We start from the raw sequence: 14,583 nt of genomic DNA, 5'->3' as shown, positions 1-14,583 counted from the left end.
TTGGCAGTACTCCAAATGTGACAGCACAATAGACCTGTCATTATCAGCCATAATGTTGGAAGAAACATTAGCAATACATTGTCTTGCATTGGTAATGCCTTTCCCCATTTTTGTGACGATATCATCAATTGTATCTGACCAAGAGAGCAAATTGCCAAGCTTGACTCCCAACAGTTTTGTTTTGGTGACAAGAATAGGTATATCATCGATTGACAGAGTTAGTGCTGAGACATAGTCAAGGGTGTTCCTATTTCCAAAGACAATACATTAAGTCTTTGCTATGTTCGACACTAATTTGTTAATTCTCACCCAGCTTATTATATTTTGAAGCTCAAGAATGAGTTTTTCTCTCAGGTCCACTAACGTGTGTGAAGAGGTAAAAAAAGTAAAGTCATCCGCATACATGACTACATTAGCATTTCTAATAACAGATGGCAAATTATTTATAAAAATCTCCCTTGTGCAACACCACAAGAAACAGTATTGCTATCAGAGAGACTGCCATTAAAAAACACTCTCTGTCTACTGCCAGAGGTGGCTTTTCATTCAGGCAAGAGCTAGGGGCAAAAAGCGATACTTTTGAAGCTTCAAAATTTAAAATATGGCAACTGTGTTCTATCTGCTGCATATGATAAACATACATACCAAATGCAGTAACCACATTATACACTTATAGGCTTTTGAATACAGTACACATTCATTTACTATAACACTACCTAAAATAGAGGGACCTCTGGCCATTCACATTATGGATTCAAAAATAGAGTCAATAAAGGTTGTTGTCCATTTCTACTAATCCACCCAATCCATACACTGTGAATATGAAGTAAAGTTAATAAGTTACCATCATGTATGGAATATGGAATATAGAACATATAGAACAATAAGACTTTTACAATAAGATTGGATGAATGAGCACTGAATGAAGACTTTCCTTTACCTTTCTCAACACAGTCTTGTACTCAGGTTCCGCAGCACTCATCACTGTTGTGTAAATGGTTCCCCTGTAAATAGAAGGAGTGAAATTAAAACATTAAGGATCTGACTGCATGATCATATTTCCCTTCCTCTTGACATGATGACTCTTGACTTCCTATTGGACACACCAAGTCTCCTCATTAACAGCACATCAGTGATGTCCCTGTCCTGCTGAATATCTGTGATTCATTGAATTTATGATACTTGCATGACAACAACCCATGCTTGCAGCATGAAACAGTCTCTTCAATAGTATTACTAATTTATATAACAGGTCAGGTGTACAAGAATATTGTTTATTGTTTAAACCTTTCAAAGATTTCAACAGTTCTATAGTTCATACTGACTTATAAATGCATTGCAGCACTATACAGTGTATACAGAGCCGGGGGATTTGCCTCACAGGTTAATTCCTCCAAAACGAGGGGCGCTGTCTCAATATAAACATAGGTCAGAAGACATTTAAGGCAGGGCAGGCAATTTATTTCGGAGGCATTGAATAAATGAAATGCTCCGACAACAAAAAGAACAATTCTGTCATCTGTGGGCTGCAGATGGACTACAGGGCTGTAAAACACGTGGATGAAACTGTTGAACGGCCTATCCGACTGCCCTCCTTCCTACCTGTGTACACTCTGCCCATTCACAGAGTCTTCTACAAGGCTAGGCATACACATTGCTATAAAGCAAGTCCCACAGGAATGTCAAAGAAAGTGCAGAATGTCAAGATCCACCTACCTACAACTGCTTGTACTGCTAAATAAGGCAAGAAAAGAAAGACAGAAGTACGGAGAGATGACCTAGTACCATAAATGATGATTTTCTGACATGCTTGCAGTTGGAATTGTAAGTGTTCGAGTAGGACAAGGGGAGGGGTGACTTCTCTGCAAAGGGACCACTTTAAAGCTGATTTTGAAATATTAAACTTTGCAGCTCATGTTGTGTTGCCTGGTTGCAATAGTAATCTTATTGCTAGCTAGCTAGCTAAGGAAAATGTTTAAACAGGTTAAGTGAGTTCCATTTGCATAAGATGATAGCTAGTCTTCTCAATTGAACGTATACAATTATAATAGGAAAGGTAGAAACCCTCAGGGGCTGCCACTATATATTAACAAGTTTATATTCACACATGTTAACACGAGTTCATCACATGCTAGCAGCTGCCAACTGTTAACATGGTTCCCTATGCAAGAGATAGCTAGGATAGTTCATAGCCAAGTTAACTGGCATGAGACCCCGCACACCTCTTGCAGATGTTTGAACTCCATAGCATGTAGTTAAATATAATCTGGTAGGAATACACAACACTCCTTACTTCATCATTATGGAAGACTGAATGTGACTGAGAGTGAAGGAAAACGTGTTCTCTATCCGATGTGGTTTTTGTATGTGAAAGAGGGAGGGAGAGCGAGAGAGAGACCTATTCACACTTAATCTGGCAAAGTTACTGCGCATGTTACTTGGTCTACCAGGTGAATGAAAATGCATTCCCGTGTATAGGATGCACCCAAGTATTAACCGCAGGACTGCAGTAATTTAGCAAAATCAATGTATAAACGGAAGGTAATAGTCTGGAAATGACGGCACTCTAAAGCTAATGGCTAATCATTTTGCAATGAAATATTCTATGTCAATCTAATGAATATGAAATATGTGGCCAAGATCAGGGTGTCTCATGTGGCATGTTTTCCCCAAGTTGATATTGTTTGCAGTCTTTGTAAGATCAACTGTGTGACAACATGCCCCACTCACCTCGACCTTTAAGAAGCAATACGCCCCACAGACCCGCCTTATACACTTCATTACTAAACCTAACACTTTCCAATGAGCCCTGCAACTGTCATAGTGCTTGCTGTCAAATTTCCATCTATTTTGACGAAATTTGGTTGCCCGGTTTGGTACAACATTCCTGATTTTACTTTGTTCTGTTGTGTGTATGGTCCTGATATTCCTTGATACACAAAAGCATTATGTCAAAAGGAAGGCAAATATATTAGAATGGCAGGGAAAGCCAGAATAAACTTGACAGGGAAATACATCCATGTGTGCAAGACAAATAATTAGTATACTGATGTGTGCAAGACAAAGAGTGAGTATACTGAACTACCTGACATGTTACAATTCTTTTTTACCTGTTGCATACTGGGACAACAGACAAAACCTGTAATTAAATATGAAGAGAAAGAGTGAAAAAACATATTTTGGGTTACGTATTAATACTTTCTTTATTTAAAGCAAATGTAATGAAAATGACCTTATAGAGCGTTTCAAGGTTAATATTATCATGGCCGATACGATTTAATGTCCATCTGGCAGCAAATCTGAAAGAGATGAAGTAGTGAGTTAGTTATATGTCCTTTAACGTACCAGTCTCTGGGTCATTTTCAGACATTAGGCTCACACCTTCGATAATCACGAGGAGCAGGCAGCCAGTGGTCAGAGTTGGCTTCTACTCTATACCATCTTCAAAAAAGTAAGAAAGGATATTCGTCAGTAAAACATTGTGTTATAAAAGTAAGAAGGGATATTCGTCAGTTAAACATTGTGCTATAAAAGTAGCAACTATTGAAAGGACCACATACTCCTTGTGTCTTACCCTCCATTAAGGGGATCCAGAGGCCAAATGTCAGCTGGGCCTCTTCTATCTCTGGTAACCACGACCCCTTCCCCTGGATGAACCCCGCCAATGATGTAGTACACATCGGTAATGAGGGGCACCGTGGACAGGCGCATCACAGCCTCCTGGAAGTTGGCAGCTTCCTCCAAAGTCTTTGAACAGTACATGAGCGGTAAAACATTAACACTGCAATGACGGAATTGACCATGAGCAGCTGCATTATATTTAACGGTTTTAAGCACAACGTGAAAACTTCAGAACAATATTAACAGTTAGGATCATGGCTGTAAGCAGCTATGGGGTCACCCAGGTCTGGACCTCTGCAAATGTTTTCAGGTTTATAAGTTCAAAAGTAGAATTTTTCCTTCAAGTGACTGCAGGTATAATTCAGTTTAGACCGTTAGCTTAGCTTGTTATTTAGTGTCTGTTGTGTGTGAGAGTTGTGAGATGCGGCATGGGAGGAGCTGCTCCATTGCAATAGTACTTCACATTCAAGCATTTCAAATTTTGGAGGTACACAGGCAGCAGGTTAAGATACCTTGAAATGGTCATTTTTAAGGAAGTATCTCAATGCTATCGTACACGCTATCTCAAAGACTTTTTTTGAGATACCTTTCCCCGAAAAGACGTGTCTCATCAGACACCTGTCCAACGAGAGATCAAGGATCAAGACAGCTATCTAAGTTTTCGAACACAGCCTCTGTCTCAGCTCTGGGGACCTGGAGGCCTTGACCCCAAACAGATGGTGTGGACTCCATCACCAGACTACAAAGAGAGAAATAGCAGTGATGCCCAGCCTGCCACCTCTCTTCCGACAAACTCAACACCTTTTATGCACGTTTTGGCCCACCTGCTCCACAGAAACCACCAGAGATCCCATACCAAAGACATCTCCCATCACAAGTCCAACTTGGGGCTCTGGTGTACTAGGTTTTCATAAGCTTTTAGTGGAAGTAAAATAGGGAATCAATTCCTCATGCACGCCCCAAAGAAGTGAGGGATCACAATTCGTCATTGAATAATTAGAATCTTTCACCTTGATTATGCCTTGAGAAGGCTCAACATTGGTATGGGGGAATGGGGACCCCCGGGTTATTCACGATTGCACTGTTGTATATCAGCACAGTTTATAATGCGTTATACCATACTCATTCCTTTCCAAACTGATGAATGGTTGGGAGCGCATACTTCCAAGTAATCTCAAGAACTTTAGTTCTTCCTCATGTCTCATCAATAAAGTTGCAGTTATAGAGAATGCCTTGACATAGTCAGATGACTGCAAAGAATTACCTAGACTATCCTCCAAAAGCTCAAAACACTTTGCATTTCGCATAATTAAGTATATGGGCCATTCTACCGAATTGGTGCAAAGTCAGGTCGAAAATATTTGAAATTTTGTTTATGTTTTATTCCCAAAACTTTGTCCGTATGTATATCGTAGCATATCTAAAGTACACATATCTAGTAAAAGAACAGTACATTTTTATATTGTATTTTCAGAATGTGTTGGAATGTTTTTCCTCTTCCACATCACATCACATCACATCACATTTACTATAGTAAAAAAGTATTATTATTGACCTGTTCAGATTGTGTTTCCTTCCCTTCTCTGAAGATTATTTTTACAAATATTTCTTGAAGGTTTTCACGATGAAATCCATAAAAATGAAATTTTTACCAAATTTCCAAGTTCAATTAAAACAATTAATCAAAATCTAAGTGCAATATTTCTTTGTAAAATGCAAAATACTGATCATATTGATTCCAGAGTTGTTGATTGATGAAATTGAACATACCATTTCATTTTGTCACTACCGAAATCATCAGGTCACTACCATATGTTTAGGTAGTGACTGTTTCGGTAGTGACAATTCTGGCTAAAGATCTTTGAAATTAGATAATTGAAAAATAAAAATAAAAAAAATGAAAAGTGTTATTTACAGGAATTGAAATTTAGATGTCAGGGTTGGGGACAGCTACTTCCCAATAGAAAGTACCCTATAAATGAAGATTTTGTATATATTTAGCTTATCACTATCTCATTTAATGCATTGGGTTTATATAGACCATACCATTTTCTTAGTAAATATCTATGCCTAAATACTTAATACTTGATATTGCAGTCTAGTGAGACGCATGTACAATACACATTAAGGGTTGCTACAATATGTTGTCATGAAAGCACCCATGAACACAGTATTTCACCGATCAAACTGATTTTGGAGAAGCAGTGTATAATGAGCTGATAGACAACACATGGGAAAACATTAATACCACTTCTTCAGGGGGTTATCAAACATTATTGTGAATTACGAACATTTACATGGATTTATGGGAACAGCCGCTCAACAGCGCCTCGTCTGCTGCAACCAATTACAAAACAAACTTCCTCCAACAATATCTGTTAGACCTATGCGCAAAGTAACTTATTCTTTTAACGACATTGACGCGAAAAAATACATTTCAAGTAGCATTAGGCGCATAGGATGTCTATGATTAGGCGTATTATAAAACGTAACATGCATGACGTTTAGAATGGCATTCTACGGTAAGAAACAATAGTAGAGCCTTGCACACCTCACCAAATGCTGATGTAACCAAGTGGTTATCCACAATCTGAGCTTTTGCTACCTGTTGCACTCATGACTGCTGAGAGATCGCTGCTTGAAAAGCAGGACGTGAACTATGGGAGTTGACAGTATATCAGACAGTATACCAGACAGTAAACGCTAAGTGATTGGCCTACCCTGGTGGGCCTCATTGCCGTTGGGCTGGGGGTCAGAGACGTAGCGTTCTCCTGAACACTCTTCGCCACAAATCCAAATGAAGATAATTTTGGCAGTTTTGCCACCCTTTCATCCTGCTCGTTGCGTTCATGCAGCCACTTTTGTGTTCGAAGGGCATGGGGTAGCCTACTTATCGCTTACTCAACACGCAATGCAGCACAACACAGGATGGGAAACAATCGCAACATGTTTGGGTGGGCTATAGAATCTTTGACAACAAAATTACCGACACATCCTTGCTATTTTTCGATGGCAATATTACTTAATAAAAACGAGACTCGTTTCATTCAGCAAAAGGCAAATGAGGCTAAATTAATTATTTGCTGTTGTCAAGACTGACTATTGTTAAAATGGTTATTGGGCAAGTGATAGCTCATATTTGTGAATAACTGTCACCGTAATTGAGAAATGTTTGCGAATTGATGGGACTGGATCATACACGATTTTCGATGAGCCGGCGAGCATGCCGGGGGGCCCGGTCAGTTCTTCAATGACTTGTTCCGCGTTGAGATTGAGGACGGGCCCCCTTTCGCCACGGGCCCTAGTGCAGCTGCACTCCCTGCACTCCCTATAGTTACGCCTCTGCTCATTTGTGATTACTGGCAGTGACTTTTTTTTAACCCAAAGGGCAAGCATGGCTGGCGATGACCACCATAGACATGTATACATGTCTATGATGACCACGACCACCACCTCCTTTGAGAACGGGCTGTGGGCTTTGACTGTATCAATCAATAAACGCTCAAAGACATTCCTTTCTTCCTTTAGTTAATACATCTAAGCTCTAATGATGAGTTTCACTCGCGTGTGTTCACTAGCGTAAAGTTAATTATGTTATTTCTTGTCTGTATCATAGCTCATGGCACTGATTAGTTTGGGAGATTTAAGCCAGAGATACTACCTAAGAAGAACGGAACCCACTCAAGAAGGAAAATAAAGTCTTGCAGCGTTTATTGTCACTACATCTCTATGTAAAGATATTTATAAAGTCTAAACAATGATGTGTATTTTTTCTGGCTTGTTCACCGAAAATAACTGCAGAGCCTAGCCTGGATTTTATCTCCAACTCTGTTCTCCCAAGTAATATTTTACACAGAATCCAAAAGCCATATTTGCTAACTGCAAAAAAAAATCAAAGTGAGGGTAACTGAAAGTAAGCATTAACGTTTTTTTTCCAGCTAACATAGCATGTTTCACATAATCCAGACGTGTTCATCACTTCTATGTAAGTGTCCTCTGTAAACCCTTCCGTGTCTGAATTTGCCGCACGTTTCTGTGTTGTGTCGTCTGAATTTGCAGTGCATATTCTAAATGCTGTGTATGTATTTTCAAATTGATGATGTTTTCTTAAGTTGCAGTGGGTTGAGCTCTCAGGGCCACTGTTAAATGTCCTATGAAACAGACACAGAAATTGCTTCTGGGAAGACATCATCTGAACAAGGACAGTTGAAATGTTGCAATTAACCACTCAATCATTCATATAATTGTGAACACACCTGTCTCAACAACCAGCCAGCAGGCATGTTCTTCATCACTGCAGCAATGAGATTCTCCCACCAATGGCCTTCTTTTGCTGTAAACATACAGACACTGTTATGCATTTCTTACCAAGATTACTTGGTATGTACAATATGACAACTGAAGAGTTCATTCCTACAGCGCTCGTTTCCCGTCACACTAAATGTTTTGGAACTCTGTCCCGTCCACAGACCAATGTAACCAGCAAACGTGGTTCCTCTGTACAACTCCTGCAAAGGTAAATAGATATAGTAAGTGAAACTTGAACAATCACAAACTGAGAAAAACTAAAGAAGTATTTTTTCCATTTTAACAGACTGTGGGTACAACTAAATACAGGACATATCATTCTAGAACTGTCACATGGCTTGCATGACATTACCTTTCCATTTCTTATGAAACTGACATCAATGGTGACATTTCTGAGAATACCATTGGGATAATCTAGATTTCGACCATGGTAGAGGTTTCCTTTCGAGTCCTGAGCTATAACACTAGTGCAAAACCTATCGTAAGTGAAGACAGCGTAATGTTCAGGAAAAATGAAGCGCTACATGAAGTTACATATAACATTTTATGATACAGAACACATTTTCAATACCAACAACACTGAACTGTACTTGTTAAGATGGCTAAACTGTTTCTTGGCTATCCATGTTTATATGATTATTTTGACTACTGGGGTTGGAGACGGGTAGAGAGGGCTCTCATCAGAGAGAATCCAGCTTGATCTATACTCTAGTCAAACAAACAGAATGGAGAAAGACAGATGATAATAAAAATAAACAACCATACACCTGGTTGATTAAATGGGAACCATTTATAGGATTTACACACAAACATTTTGATCACTGGGGAGAACATGTTTTTATATAAAGTAGACTGTACACTGTGTAATTGTTCTATTAAGTGGCGTAGTCCTGTTTCTACCATTTTATAATGTGTTATATGTTTTGGAAAAGAAAATAAAGAGCTACCCAATATACCTTCCCCAACCATGTGTAATCAATATATGCGGCAGAGAAAGATTATATTGAGCAATATAAACAATAACATTTTATTAGAATTAGAGAGTTGTGTACTATTGTATAGTTCAACCAAGTGGTATGAATAAAGTCAAATAAAATACAATATTTTGGCATTTTAGATTATACTTACGCTGTAAATTCATAGGCAAAATTGAGCAGAATAATGTTGGAAATGTTAGTTCCATAATAAGATGCCATTCCTTGTATCTCTTTGCCATATGGTGGGGGCATATATTTTTCAAGGGCCTTCACAATGGGTATAACGGCCTGCTGAACCCATTTTGGTACCATTGACCTACAATACAATACAAGATAGTTCAAATTATGTTTTTCTGTCACACAGCCTCAAAAATAACCCACATCATGTTTGGACACAAATGTAAATAACATTATGTAATACACAAATAGTGCCTTAATAATATATGGCCTTTATAGCCCGTGTGTATGTTTCTAGGCTGAATATGCTACTAAACTTGAGTTTTGTAATTATTTAACCCTTGAACCAAGGCTAAACAAACTTGAAGCACTCTGATACGGCCCCGGCATAACAGCTCATACTTCAATGTAACGAATTTTACAGCCAAAAGTAACTGCGTCAACAAACCCATCACCTGCTGCGCTAGCTAAAAGTGTATCCTGTTTGCTGAGTGGATGCATGTACGGCCCCGGCATAACAGCTTATACTTCAATTACTTGCAATTAAGTACCGCAACATCATATGTGTTTCCTGTTTGCCGAGTGGATGCATGTACGGCCCCGGCAAACAGAACACAACAGAAATCAAAATGCTCAATGCCAGCAAAACTAAACATATCTAGCAGCCACCCAGACATATCCGAACCCAAATAATGCTGAATAAAAATCAAAATTAAAATATTACTTGCAATTAAATACCGCAACATCGTATGTGTTTCCTGTTTGCCGAGTGGATGCATGTACGGCCCCAGCAAACAGAACACAACAGAAATCAAAATGCTCAATGCCAGCAAAACTAAACATATCTAAGTACCGCAACATGCAACAGGCAAACCGACACACAAGTGACATGTCCCTGGTTGGTGAAATGTTTCACCTGTGTGTTTGTCTGTGCTGATTCCTGACTGACAGACCTGCAGATTGATTTGTCATTTCCTGTTTGTTAGATGGATCAGGAGGAGCCCCCTGGGCCTGATGACTCCCCTCCTCAGCCCGCCCCGAAACGCCCCTGCAGACCGGCTCTAGAGCAACACCAGCATCGCCCACGCCGCCCTGCTCCCCATCCTGGGCCCTCAACACAGTCATCATCCCCTCGACGACTTCTCCCGCTGGATGTGACAACCACCACTCTGCACATCGGCAGCTCAATGGCCCAAGATGTCCACATCCCCCCTTCAACAAGCGGCCCCTGCAAGGTCCACTGCCTCTCCGGAGCCAGGCGTGTTCCAATCGCTGATGGAAGTGGAACTATCGCTCCTCACCCCTACCACTCCGCATCTACGCACATGGACAGCTGAACCCTCGGCCAATCGCACCCACCGCCACTGCATTGCCGTACATCTACTCTACCCAATACCCTATGCCAGCATTTATATACAATATACATTACTGCCACCACTGAAATGTTTCTTCGTCCCTACATCCCCTACCCCTCTAACAGTAAGCCTATTGGCACAGTAATCTGGTCTTGCCTGTATCATGTATTTACCACCAGATGTCTGTATACTTATTATATCCAGTGACTAAATGTTGGCTGTGTATAACCCCTGTTGCTTCCTTTCCCCTTCTGCCACACAACCCTTCCCCTTCCCAATTTCCCCCCGTCCCACCTTCCTGTCTCCACCCGGCCGACCTCAAGCAGACAGATGGGTCCCCTCTTATGTGCCGTGGTTCTGCTTAAGGTTTCTTCCTGCCAAACAGGGAGTTTTTCCTTGCCCCTGTTGCCGTTGTGCATGCACTCAGGGGGTTTAGGCTCTGGGCTCTGTTAAGCGCCTAGAGGCAATTGTATTGTTATGGCGCTATACAAATAAAATTGAATTGAATTGAATTGAATTGAATTGAATTGAATTGAATTGAATTGAATTGAATTGAATTGAATTGAATTGATTTGATTTCTCCAGATTGTAAGCTATAAAATATAACACAAGCCTAATTATTTTGTTGTTATTTCATGTTGTCACGGATCATTTGCAAATACATTTTCCCCTCTGTCATTTTAAAGAACCTTTAATGTCAAAATGGCTTACACTACCTAGATAAACATTCACTTATCAGTAGCTATATTGTATTCCATTACATTATATAGGCTACAGGCAGGCATTGCAATTACTATGAAAAGACTAATACCTAAACTATAAGTTCAATTTCATAACAAAATAACACTAACCATAAATGCTTAAAATAATCTAGGCATATTTCTTTACTTGACATGACTTTCATATGTGCATCTGGCTTCTGATAACCCATTGACTTCCGTACAGGCTGCTCTGTCATCTCGTATCGTACTTCCATTGTCCAGCAGGTGTCCCTGGAGTGCCTCGAGAAATGATCCGCTTTTCAACATATTTGGCTGGAAATTAAACTTCATCTCGCCGTCACTAGAATTTAGGTAGCCTACTATATGCAGTAGCCTAATTTGCAGAGTTACAACATTTGTTTTAGGCCCAGGCGCAAGAAGACCACTTAGAGGCGAAAGACTCGTGATGCACAACTTACCAAGTTACTTCTGCTGCAACTTGTCGTAGTAAATTTATGTTGAACAATTCCACAAGTGGTGCCCATCGTTCCTCTGGCGGTAAATCCAGATTTACAGTAAGCAAAGGTGGACTAACGTCTGCAATACAAAACGCGGTCAAACTAATAATCCATAGTTCTACCATAATGATAGCCATGTTCTCTGTAAGGATGGGCGAACACAGTTTTGTGAAGCTTTTCAAGCTTCTTCCAGATTGTGCCAAAAAAAGGTCCGAAGCGTCGAAGACAGACAGCACAGTGACATCAGGTGGTTTGCAGAAGTGTATGTGGTAGGCAAAAACATCGACCTGTGTTTAAGTGACGTACGATGATTCGCACGTCACCATTCACGTGGAAATGACAGTTGGATACAAGTGTTTCGAGCCAGTATGCTATGCGAAAAATTAAACTAACTTCATTGCCTCTGTACCAAACATCTCATCGCGAGTTCTGTGTCAAACATGGGTGTATAGCCTAAATAGATCTCCACACAGAGAAAGTGCCATTAACATTCTCGTGATAAGATAACTGTACCACTCAGCTTCTTCTGCCCATTTTGTTGGAAACTGCCTACACCAGTTGTGTTGGAGTGGGTCACTATGTAAATGAACCTACAATCTGATTCATGCTGCAGGCAAATGTTTTATCCATGTGTTTAAAAGGTGACTGTTCCAAATAACTTGCTATTGTACTGAACTGCAATTACCCTGCTATTTTATCCTGCCACCTTTACTATGCTTGTATAACTAAAAATTCCCATGCACCAAGCCAGCCAACATAACCAAACATATCTCATCACAACTAAACACATATCAAATTCTCAATATCAATAAAACTGGGCTACATACAGCACATGTTGTATACTCAGGGCGGCTGTAGTGGCGGGTAAACGCACAATATTGTTGAACAAACGCTGTAGTCTGAATCATTTTCATTTGCTGTATTATGGTCTGTGACCCTCCAATCAGGAGCCTACCTTGTGACTGCAGCGGCGACACCAATCAGGATCCGGGAAGGATGTTAACACATAGGCCTTCACATTTTGGATTAGTCTGCCTGCCTACCTGTTAGGAAAATATTACCGGTAATTAGCCATGGATATCAGGCGATTTTTGAAAAGAGCATCGAGAGCTCCCACTCCCACAGATGCCCGCAGTAATTATCCTCACGCATCGTTGCAGATAAGGCTTACTCATGGATAAATTGTAGACAGATTATGTGCAAGCCAGTTAGACATAGCTAAGTGAAATGTTTTAGCTTAGCTGTAGAATCTTCCATTTTCGCGGTCAAGGTCAAATATATTTGTTTTTTACTTTCATGATGACACGTCCGTGCTCTCGCATAGAAACATGAGCAGGGAGCAAAGCTGTTGATTCACTGAATAGGCCTTTATGCTTATATTAATCAATGCGTTATTTGAAGTCATGAAAAGGTGTAGAGTAGCCTGTAAACGAAATACACTGGAAACATGGATCATTTTGAAAACAAGTCAGTTCTCAATGTGGAAAAAAACATGCTTAGGCTAAAGGCTATTTATGAAGACATAGGCAGGTGTGAGAGGGGATTCAGCTTAATGCATGTAGTGTGCCCCCTGAGATGCAGTCGGCACATTGCCAAGGGTCGTCCTTGATGTTTATTAACCTGAATGGCCCGTCACTCACAACATTCAATCCAACCCACTATGTGAAGTCCTGGCTGGTCGAGCACAGGGGAGCCATGAACCCCAGAACATGCCCCTGCAAGGCAGGACCTGAGGTGGAGGACAAGGAGGCCCTCTGGGCACTACTGTAAAAAGGAGACTCCATATCTAGATAGTTCTTAATCTAGCAATTCTCTTGTTGTGTTGTGTTGACATACTTTTCTTTACTGTTACTTGAAATTGAATAAACTTCAAACTACAAACACATGTATTCATTGACATTGATTGTATATGACTTTAACTGATAACATAATGCAATATAGCAAGGACAGCATTAAAGAGTTGCGACCCTTTGTGTTGCATCGCGTCGAGTCGAGGTCTGTATGATCACAAAATTCATAGTTTACCCACCTCTAATTTTACCGCTACAGCATTGGTTTTACTGTGAGGGAGGGCCACTATGGATCCCGGGTACAGCATGAGGTGCATGTTGTGGCTGTTGCCAGCCAGTTGTACACTAATATTGAATCCTACCACCCTAAACATAAACAAAATTCCCTTACACATTGCCAGTCTCTCTATCTTCCTCTCCTTCTATATCAATATTGTTAATGCTAATACTGATACTGATATTGTTTACCTACATTGATCTCCTTATCTGTTTATCAAATTGATGTCTACTAACCAAATTCTCTCTCTTATAGAGAGACCTTTGCTCACAAATGCTGATGGATGTGTACACATTGATCCACCAAATCCATTAAGTACATACAGTGTTGCTTGAAAGTATGTGAACACCTTGAGTAGTTTAGAGTTTTCTGTTGTTTTACTATAATTTTACACAGCACACAGAGAACAGGAGGAGACACAGAGAATAGGAGGAGACACAGCAAATGCAATCAAGAAAAAACTGTAAAATCAAAGTGATGTAATATCCATGTTTTAGTATTCAGGACCAGATAGGCCAAAGGGGGTGAGGGGAAGAGGGATTTTCTTCATAAGAAGTTGAATTAGAATTTAGAAGAGTTGGGTCTGCAGTGGATTCTTCTTGCATATCCGGGGGTGAAGCTGGGCATGCTAATAGGTGCCTGGTTCCACTGGCTAAGCAAACCCAAAAGGGCACACAAAGAGTAGCTTCTCAAGGTGAGAGGTGGGATGTAGGAACAGTGATATGCACTTTCTCACAATAATGTAATAATTGTATTATATCCATTATATTTGGCATTTTGTAAGAGACATGTTTCTCTTTGATGTTTCTCTTCTGCTCAAGGTTTCTTCCTTGTAAGAGGTGTCGTCTTATACTTGCTC

The 14,583-nt window shown here is 40.1% G+C and overlaps 1 protein-coding gene across 1 annotated transcript; it reads right to left on the bottom strand.

Moving 5' to 3' along the window:
* Positions 1-542: 542 nt before the first annotated feature.
* Positions 543-11,794, bottom strand: LOC308377292 (N-acylethanolamine-hydrolyzing acid amidase-like; the record flags this gene model as incomplete). Its single annotated transcript, XM_080853875.1, has 11 exons — positions 543-557; positions 941-1,004; positions 3,111-3,139; positions 3,233-3,299; positions 3,382-3,441; positions 3,575-3,747; positions 7,878-7,954; positions 8,039-8,129; positions 8,282-8,405; positions 9,058-9,222; positions 11,619-11,794. 11 exons carry the CDS (start codon positions 11,792-11,794, stop codon positions 543-545), a joined length of 1,041 nt encoding a protein of 346 aa, XP_080710001.1.
* Positions 11,795-14,583: the final 2,789 nt, after the last annotated feature.

This window comes from Sprattus sprattus, assembly GCF_963457725.1.
Source record: "Sprattus sprattus genome assembly, chromosome: 16".
Classification (NCBI taxonomy): domain Eukaryota; kingdom Metazoa; phylum Chordata; class Actinopteri; order Clupeiformes; family Clupeidae; genus Sprattus; species Sprattus sprattus.
This window is presented reverse-complemented; position numbering and strand designations above follow the sequence as displayed.